This window comes from Haliotis rubra, unplaced genomic scaffold (assembly GCF_003918875.1).
Source record: "Haliotis rubra isolate DU_JTF1 unplaced genomic scaffold, ASM391887v1 Scf459, whole genome shotgun sequence".
Classification (NCBI taxonomy): Eukaryota; Metazoa; Mollusca; class Gastropoda; order Lepetellida; family Haliotidae; genus Haliotis; species Haliotis rubra.
The window spans coordinates 448,514-459,142 of NW_025767145.1; the positions used below are offsets into that span (position 1 = coordinate 448,514).

At 40.8% G+C, this 10,629-nt stretch overlaps 1 protein-coding gene across 1 annotated transcript; it reads right to left on the reverse strand.

The window, feature by feature from the left end:
* Window positions 1–11: 11 nt before the first annotated feature.
* Window positions 12–3,368, reverse strand: LOC124290162 (small nuclear ribonucleoprotein Sm D1-like). Its single transcript, XM_046726858.1, is given in 5 exon segments — window positions 12–323; window positions 1,467–1,572; window positions 1,574–1,665; window positions 2,576–2,652; window positions 3,210–3,368. Coding segments are annotated over 5 exon segments (378 nt in total). The 5' UTR covers window positions 3,224–3,368; the 3' UTR covers window positions 12–234.
* Window positions 3,369–10,629: the final 7,261 nt, after the last annotated feature.

A 10,629-nucleotide genomic window follows, 5' to 3' on the forward strand; every position in this document is an offset into this window, starting at 1 on the left:
ATATACTCATATCATACATAAAAGACTTTATTTTTTTTCTTGTACATAAAATGTCAGTGATGAAAATAAAAGAAATGATCAAAGTCAATGCTCATGATTGATTTATGATGTCCTTCACTGATCCATGTGACAAGGTCCAGAGACTCATCCTCTCGCTCACTTTCTCCTCCAAGTCTATATACAACACATGTGGCATGACAACCACATCTACACCGGCAGATATACACATCACACTCAACGTCTCCCTCGGGGTGGCCCTCCTCTCCCTCTTCCACGTCCACCTCGTCCACGCCCACGACCCCGGCCGCCTCGACCCATAGAAGCTGGAAAGTAGAAAGTAAAGTTAACAAAAAGACTTGCACATCAATATCCCCCACGGTTCCTGTTTTTAAACTCCACCACGACATTCATGTCCTGAAAACACATACCAAATTTGCTTTCCCTTCTATAGCAGTTGCTGAGAAAATCTGTTCCCATTGGAACAACAAGGCATAACAAGGGCCATAACTCTGTAACAAATTCTAACATTTTCCGCTTTCGAATGTCCTGAAATGGAGTTTCCCTGTCTATAACCTATATCCTGTCCCTTCATGGTGGGGATAATAAATCAAGTCTGGCAATAAATCACAAGTAGTGATCTATTAGTTGATGTATATAACTGAGCAATATTCCAGCCAATGACAGTGACCTGTGTGTGTGTAAAGCACACAAACGTGATTGATGTCATGAACAACATCCCAAGTCATAAAAAAACAATGGCATTTTTGTTTGTAGTTGAACACAGAATACAGAATTAATCCCCCTAGGACAGTGACTTGTAAATAATCCAGTCCGGACAAAACAATCCAGTGAATAAGATGGCGGCATTGATATCCACATCTGGGATGCAATGACATGATCACCAAGTAAACCAAGTTTGGAAGTTCTCTCCCTACAAGGCTGGGTTGCTCAAGACCAATGCTGCGGTGATGTCACACGGTCCTGTGTACATCATGTAGGTGTTTTGTTACAGATATTACCATGTTAATCTTCCACACTAGCTTGGGTAGCATCCTCCCACGATCTGAGAATGAAATCTACTGCACGGGATCCACTGACCAGGATAAAATGAAGCACTTTATTTGTGTGCATTTGGCACAGTGAATAAGCACATTATTATAATTTTGTTTGTTTGTTTAACACCACACTAAGCAATATTCAAGCTACATGGTGGTGGTCTGTAAATAATCGAGTCTGATGATCAAACAAAGCCAGTGATCAACATCATGAGCATCAATCTATACAACTTGGAATATGGCGATGTGTCAACCAAGTCAAAGTGAGTCTGACCACCTAATCCCATTACCATTAGTCACCCCATACGATAAGCACAGGTTGCTGAAGACAAATTCTAATTCAAATCTTCATGGATCATTATATTATTATCATTTGTAGTTGCATTAGCATGACTGGGATGCTATGCCTACCTTTGCTGCCTCTCTTCTTGTTGATTCTGGCCTTGGGTGTGTCATCTATAAGGAGTGTGTCAAGAGGCAAACTGTCAGGGAGGATGAAGTAACGGATGTTGTTGCCAATGGATACTGAGAGAGTCGATCTGTACTGGGTCCTTGTTCTTCACTGTCATTTTGACAGCCTTTAAATGTGTGTTCATGCTAACATCAACACCTGCAAATCAAGACACCATATTATTTTTATACACGTCCAAATTTGAGATAAACACTTCCTATTCACCTCCGTATTTTTCATTTATTCACTTTTTGCAAACAAATGCACCATGCATAAATTATCTATGACATGTTAAGAGATACAAAATAATGAACAAATTCACCAAAAGTAAGTCAAGATACTTTTATGCTGCCCTTCATTTATTATGATATGATGTCACACAGGTGGAAATTACCCATTCCACTGTTTTTTCTGAGACATTAAATTTGGTTAAACATTGTACCGTGTCTTGATATTCTTGATGTTGTTTATTTAAAAGAATCAACAAGAAAAATGTCCGTATAGTGGAAAATTATCAGGGCAAGTGATTTTACACATGTGCCACTGTACCAGAGTACACTAGCAATTTTAAAGTTATTTCACCGATATAAGAATCTATAAAAGACAGCACTCGCGACATCTTGCCTAGTGGGCAGATACCAAAAGAATTAGAAGTGGTTATCTATAAGTACAGGCCCATCAAATTTGTTTGACTTTTCACAGTTCATGCATTTCCATGGCATGTTTTGTATGTGCACATGTGAACATGTTTGAGGGTCTTTTCATATGGTATGGGTACAAATGAATGTCTTATTTGGATCCAGAAACAATGTTTTTCCAAAATACCTTCTCAAACAAGAGTGGGGTATAACCTAACCCTATAGGATCGTTTTCTTTGCCTAGCCTGTCGAGGCACCTACACTAAAGGGGAGCATACATCCACAACCCTAAGGTATATCAAAGGGTGGCATACCTTCGGACAGTGTAAGGATCTCCGTAAAGGGATCAGGACTTCAAAGGGTTTCTGCAAAAGTATGACTAAAATAACTCACAAGCCACAAATAAATGTGAACATAGAAGCACAATTCACCTGTGATTGTTCCATGCACTTGTGTACCATTCTTCAGCTCGACTGTCACCGTCTCGTGACTCAGCTTCATCAAGAATCTGAAAAAGAAATCATCGATCCCTTATATACAATAGTCAAGATTCAAATAGTTACACTGATTCACACACATCTACGTCAAACTGAATGTCAAAGCTGAATGTTGTTTAATGTAATATCGTAATCTGTAAAATAAAATTGTCATGTAGTAAAGATGTACACGTCGTTGTGCTCCTGGCTGCAGTAATCGCTGCAAATTCAACCAAGGCCTCAATCGGTTGCCTTAGATATATATCTTTGTCGGTGCTGGATGAATTTTGTTCTTAACATAAATAACGATCGTCTCGTTCACATCAGTGAAATAAGGAACTACAACCAGAAACCATCTAATAGCAGAATATAATACACACATTCACAGGTTCAACTTTTTTGTCACCAATTCGAACCAGTATCCGAATATCAGTTTGAAAAGCGAGTAAAACAATGTTGACATGGAAGCCGGCTTCGGTCTATCCATAAATGTCCGCAATATATCGTTTCCAACACAAGAAATGATGCAAATAATAATATGATTGACTATTCCTGTATCGATATTGAGAATATTCGGGTGATAACATACCTTACTAGCTTCATGATTGAATGGATTACACAGTCCGTATAAACATTAACAATGGCGGGTAAACGACACACAGACGCTTTCTTAAGCTCTCGGCATGGCGTTTCAGGAGAAATTGTTGGTAAGCGAGTCCCCTATCTATGCGAGGAGCTTTGAATAATTTTACCTTCAAGAGGAAGAGCAGTGTAGGGTTCGCTGGATAAGAATTGATTGATTGATTTCAAATGACTGAACGAGGGATAAATTGCCCGACAAAATTATGTATCTTTCTGCTGCTATTGTGGTGATTTTGTCTCATTGGTTATACAAAATAAACACATAAAATTTTATAGATCAAAAATGAAAGCGAAATAAGTGAAACTAAGTTGCAGACCTGTGACGTCGAGTGTGTGAGTGAGTTTTTTACGCCGCACTCAGCAATATTCCAGCTTATATTGCGGCGGTCATGAAAATAATCGACTCTCAACTGAGAAAATCAGTGATCAACAGCATGAACATCGACCTGCGCAATTGCAACAACATCTGACTTGGGGACCAAGCCAGCAAGCCTGACCACTTGATCCGTTAGTCGCCTCTTACAAGCATGGGTTACTGAAGGTTCATTCTAACCCGGACCTTCACGGGTCCTGTGACGTCGGACATATCTTATGATTAAAATGTGTGTGTGATTTTTAAAATTTATAACTATGTAGTTTTTACAAACTGACTGACTGAGTATGGCAATATCACGACGGGGCACACCAGAAATTGGCACACTGTGTCAATGTGGGGAATCGAACCCGGGACTTCAGCGTGAGGAGCGAGCGCTTTAACCACTAGCCCACCCCCAACGCCACAGTTTCTAAAAAAATATAATTCAATTTGTTTTCCGGCACTAGTTGTTAGCCTAGCATACCCTTTGAAAAATCGTTTTGAAGTGTTACTATCCAGTGTTGCTATTGCCTATGTTTGTTTTGGGGTGTTTTAGTTAATCGTATTTGACATTTTGATCGTCACAATTTAAAAAATTACTTCAGCCCCAAATCAGTCTGTTATTAATGTTTCTTAATCTCAGTTCAATTTGAGTAGTGATTTAAGGAAAACACAACAAATCATGATGTTATCTTTTGCATTAAACTGATGGCACAACGCTCAAATAATGCAGTTATATCACAATAGGAGATAGAAATGATTCTACGATATATATTACATGTGTTCAGGCCCTCCATTATAGGGTTAACCACTGTTACTACCTTGAAGCATTAGGTAATGGCATGAAATAATGCATTGAACTTTATTCAGTAGAATATACAATAAGATAGAATATAGGATATTGAATTCAAATTTCCATTTTAAATTTATTGTTAATGTAATGGTGTTGTATGGATGAACTCTCTATACATGGTTAAAAAGTGGTGACTGATATTGATGACGAATTGATTGATGAAGAAATGATGATGGCAGTATGCGAAATTTACGCTGGTCCTGTGGTCCCTGGCTAGTAAAAATTCATCAGGACCACTAAATGATAAGTTTGCAGTGGTCCTGGTGGCCAGTGAATTTGATAGTTAAGTAAATCTACGAATATTATTTTGAACCAGTGGAGTACAGACAGGACTACTAATTATTATTGTCCACTCACTGGTACTGTGGTCTAGTGAGAAATTTGGCAAGGTTTCTTACCCTGCTGCTCGTGACGTATGCTTCAGAAATTACAAAAACACATGCGAGTGAGTGTTGGCAATGTAATTTTATTACTTTGAGGGAATTGTGTAACGCCACAGCTCAACACATTGATACACGATTCACACGCATACACAAATAACACGCATATAACACGCAACAACGCAGATACCCACAGGATGCCACAGAAACGGACTGATGTACAGGAGCACAAGTGCACACCAAGTTATTGATTTCATTCTTCTGCACTGTGCCGTCTCCATCCTTTCTTCCAAAGAAGGAGGCGGTGATGACACCTAGTGATGGTTAAAAGCGTTGGCTCGTCACGCCGAGGATCCTTCGATTACCCTTCGCCACATGGGCAATGTATGTTAAGCTCCATTTCTGGTGTCCCCCATGTCGTGATATTATGGTTGGAATATTTACTAAAAGCGGCGTAAAACGAATCTCAGACTCAGTCCATCCTTTCTCGCACTTCCTGTGTCCATTTCTCTGCTCCTCCCTCCCTCGTAACAAAATGTGAACTGTGTCAGAATTACCCGTAATAGCAGTTCTTAAGAACCTTTTGTGGAGTCAAGTCCTTTTCACTATAATCCTCAATGACATGCAATTTTGCACTGAGTTCTGATTGCAATTACAGGTCATCCTTCTTATGATAAACTGGTATTACTTTGCAATAATCACACGATTCAGGTATTTTAAATCGTTTGAAGCGAAGTTTTGTTCCTTGCATTCAAACAACGTAACAATTACCTTAACAAAACATTGTACAACCCATTAAGTGTATGTTTATTGAATTATGTATCTTGTACAGTGCTATGGCGCTCCAGATTTTCCACTTTCATGTATAGATATGACTCATGTAACTGTATAATGGGCCTGTGGCCTTTGTTTGAATACACCAATTACTATTAATATATGGATCTACATTGTATGTATTATGGTAAAGTGATCTATATTGTAAGTTTTGTTCAGGTCAAAATCTTCCCAAATGGGTACAATGAATGTGAAGCCCATTTCTGGTGTACTCCACTGTGCTATTGCTGGAATGTTGCTAAAAGCGGCGTAAAACTAATCTCACTCACTCAAGTCAAAATCTACCACTATAATTATATGTATGATGCATTCTGCTGCCAGCTTAAGTTACTTGGTACATAATGGACATGGTGTAAATATTAGAGACTAGTGAAGACTGTATACCTCTTCCAGTATATGTAATTATTCCCTTTGTCTTCATGGTATGATCCCACCCGTGAAGATCCGGGTTAGAATTGATCTTCAGCAATCCATGCTTGTCGTAAGAGGCGACTAACGGGATTGGGTGGTCTGGCTCGCTGACTAGGTTGACACAAATGTCATCGTTTCCTAATTGCGAAGATCGAAGCTCGTGCTGTTGATCACTGGATTGTCTGATCCAGACTCGATTACTTACAGACCGCCGCCATATAGCTGTTAGTATTGCTGAGTGCGGCGTAAAACAAGAAAACAAAAAAATAATGGTATGATACTGACTCACTGACTGACTGACTGAGGTTTGGTTTTACGCCGCTTTTAGCAATATTCCAGCAACATCACGGCGGGGGACACCAGAAATGGGCTTCACACATAGTACCCATGTGGGGAATCGAACCCGGGTCTTCGGCGTGTCGAGCCAACGCTTTAACCACTTGGCTACCCCACCGCCCCCATGGTATGATACGCCTCAGTTAAACGTGATTAGGTGAGTGTACTAGTGGGGTTTTACATGGTGACATGATTAAGTTATTGTAGGGCTCAGTTTCTTAGAGCTACAGTTCTGAATGTCTTTGTGCAAGTGGATCCAGGGTGGTCGTGCCTTGACTTATTGTTTGTTTGTTTGTTTATTCGTTTGCTTGTCTGTTGTTGACGCCGCACGTAATAGTATTCCCGGAATAATGACGGTTGGTAAAATAGCGAGTCTGGACCTTGCAGACCTGTGCTTGACATCATGAATAACGACAAGATGTACCAAGAGAATGGTGGAGACTGACCACCCAATCCCGTTAGTGCGTGCATTCAAGCGTCCATAGAATTTTGACAAGCCCAAGGGAGGCAACTCTGGAGACACTGACACTGCAAGGTGTCAGGTGCAATCTGAATCATGGCTGTCAAAATCACGAAGAAATTCTCCCTTTTAAAATGCCTATGATACGACCGGTATGTGAACCACACCATGCATAAAGGTGACGATGTTCAAAATCCTTTGAAATAAAACATTTAAAGATTCACCATAACTCATTCTATCATAACCTAGTTGGTACAACCATTGTAAAATCTATTTGATTTATTTCACAAAAAATAACTTCGAAGTTTCGCGACTACAAACCACCAGTTTGATGCCCCAATTATATCTGGACGTCTTGCCACGCGCTGCAATTAGCAATGGTGATCAACATTTCCAAGATGGCGAGTGAAGGACTTGTAAAATCATTGGAAACACCGCCACGTATCGTTCTTGAAATCCAACAGCAATATTGTGATTACAACGGTTTGGATATTACCATTGTGTATCAGTTACACTGATCTATTTTTAAAAAATAGAGTCAAGTGAAGAAACCTTGGTCTCAAAACGATTTTCGAGGGTAATGTACAAATATTGATTATTAAGTAAAATCTAAACCACCAAATGTGGTCTATCCGTCTACATACCACACACAGCAGGCCAGTTTATTACTCTCGTCTTCTGATAACCATTGGATTTTAGAACCAACGAGAGTTGTCATAGGACGGCAGCCTGCAAATAATCGAGTCTGGACCAGACAATCCGGTGACTGATATCATGAGCAACGAACCAAGATAGGTGGAAACAGTTTTATACTGGAATTCCCCGTGGTGGATTAGGAGCACAGGGCTTCAGGCGGCAAACTGGCATCGAGGTATATACTGTCACTGATCGGCGGCGTCTCAGCACTATCCTTTCATATTGTGTTAAGACCTCGTCAGTGACAGTATATACCTCGATGCCAGTTTAAGCGTTACAAGCCCCTGTGGGACCGCCTCCGTGGTGTAGTGCTTAGATCGTCCGCCCGGAGAGCGGAAGGTCGCAGGTTCGATCCCCGACCGCGTCATACCAAAAGACGTTAAAATATGGTACTTGTTGGTCCCTGCCTGGCGCTCGGCATTAATGGGTACAACAAGGACTGGTCGGCTCGGAGTCAGTGTAATGTGTCTGAGTGGGGTATCCATCATGCTTCACTGCGACATGTTGTCTCAGTGGGCTAGCACTATAAAACCAGCTTCAGTCTGGGCTAGTACAAGCAGCCGCACATACACATACACACGCATATGAGCGAAATATTCTCAAGCACGACCCAATTTCACCTAACCTCAAAAGCCCCTGTGGATTAGAGAGCACATTGGCTACACGTGTCTGTTCTGGAAACTTGTACACGCAGGTGGACTGACTGACTGACTGAGCTTTAACCATTAGGCTTCCCCACCACCCCACACGCAGGTGGAATAAGCGACTCATATAATGTTAACAATACATCTTGTGTAAAGACAGATCGCCTCCTTGGTCCAGTGGAGAGATCACCGAACCAGAGAATCAGCGGTTCGAATCCAGGCAATGTCATTATTTAATACGTCAAAACTGGAAACCATGAAGATCCGGGGTAGGATTGGGTTAAAATGCTTGTCCGTAAGAGCCGACTGAGCGGGATCGGGTGGTCAGGCTCGCTGACATAGTTGACACAATGTAGAAGTATTTCAGTTGTGGGAGATTGATGCTCATGATGTCAATCCCTCGGTTTGCTTGGACCAGATTCGATTATTTACAGACGGCCGTCAATTGAGGATGCGAAGTTTAACCCAAAACAAACACGCCTTTCCTGGCGTTTGTCTATATGAGTGGGAGTGAAAACAAGTACCGGTCGGCTCAGACTTCGAAAGCTTATATAGTCAGTGAGGTATCCTTTGTTTGACTTAGGGGTGGTATCCAGTGGGTTGTGAAACCGGCATTGCGTAGATCGATGCTCATGCTATTGATCACTGGATTTCAGGATCTCCCGCAATGAAAATGCTATAGCTGGAATATTGCACGCACGCACACACACACACACACACACACACACAATAACACCAAACTTCGAGTGATGCGTACTTTGCACGTGCTTCTTGCCATAGTCTATTCCAAGAAATTCTATAGATTATGTCCATTTTGTGTTATACCTGTAACTGAGACAGAATATCACATATGTTTGGAATGTCCTTTTTACTATAATCTCAGACATGCAATTTTGCCTGAGTTCTATTGTACTCATCCTTCTTATGATAAACTGGTATTACTTTGCACATCACACGATTCAGGTATTTTAAATCGTTTAGTGAAGTTTTTGTTCCTTGCATTAAAACAACGTAACAATTACCTTAACAAAACTTGTACAACCCATTAAGTGTATGTTTATTGATGTATCTTGTACAGTGCTATGGAGCTCCAGATTTTCCACTTTCATGATATGACTCATGTAACTGTATAATGGGCCTGTGGCCCCTTTATTGAATACACCAATTACTATTAATATATGGATCTACATTGTATGTATAATGGTAAGTGATCTATATTGTAAGTTTTGTTCAGGTCAAAATCTTCCCCAAATGGGTACGATGTGTGAAGCCCATTTCTGGTGTACTCCACCGTGATATTGCTGGAATGTTGCTAAAAGCGGCGTAAAACTAAACTCACTCACTCACCCAAGTCAAAATCTACCAATATAATTATATGTATGATGCATTCTGCTGCCCGCTTCAGTTACTTGGTACATAATGGACATGGTGTAAATATTAGAGACTAGTGAAGACTGTATACCTCTTCCAGTACATGTCTTGATCTTCAGCAACCCATGCTTGTCGTAAGAGGCGACTAACGGGATTGGGTGGTCTGGCTTGCTGACTGGGTTGACACAAATGTCATCGTATCCCAATTACGAAGATCGAAGCTCGTGCTGCTGATCACTCGATTGTTTGGTCCAGACTCGATTACTTACAGACCGCCACCATATAGCTGTTGTATTGCTGAGTGCGGCGTAAAACAAGAAACCAAAAAAAATAATGGTATGATACTGACTCACTGACTGACTGACTGAGTTTGGTTTTACGCCGCTTTTAGCAATATTCCAGCAACATCATGGCGGGGGACACCAGAAATGGGCTTCACACATAGTACCCATGTGGGGATTCGAACCCGGGTCTTCGGCGTGACGAGCCAACGCTTTAACCACTAGGCGTTCAAGCGTCCATAGAATTTTGACAAGCCCAAGGGAGGCAACTCTGGAGACACTGACACTGCAAGGTGTCAGGTGCAATCTGAATCATGGCTGTCAAAATCACGAAGAAATTCTCCCTTTTAAAATGCCTATGATACGACCGGTATGTGAACCACACCATGCATAAAGGTGACGATGTTCAAAATCCCTTGAAATAAAACATTTGAAGATTCACTCATAACTCATTCTATCATAATCTAGTTTGAACAACCATTGTAAAATCTATTTGATTTATTTCACAAAAAAATAACTTCGAAGTTTCGCGACTACAAACCACCAGTTTGATGCCCCAATTATATCTGGACGTCTTGCCACGCGCTGCAATTGGCAATGGTGATCAACATTTCCAAGATGGCGAGTGAAGCACTTGTAAATTCATTGGAAACACCGCCACGTATCGTTCTTGAAATTCAACAGCAATTTTGTGATTACAACGGTTTGGATATCACCAGTGTGTATCAGTTACACTGATCTATATT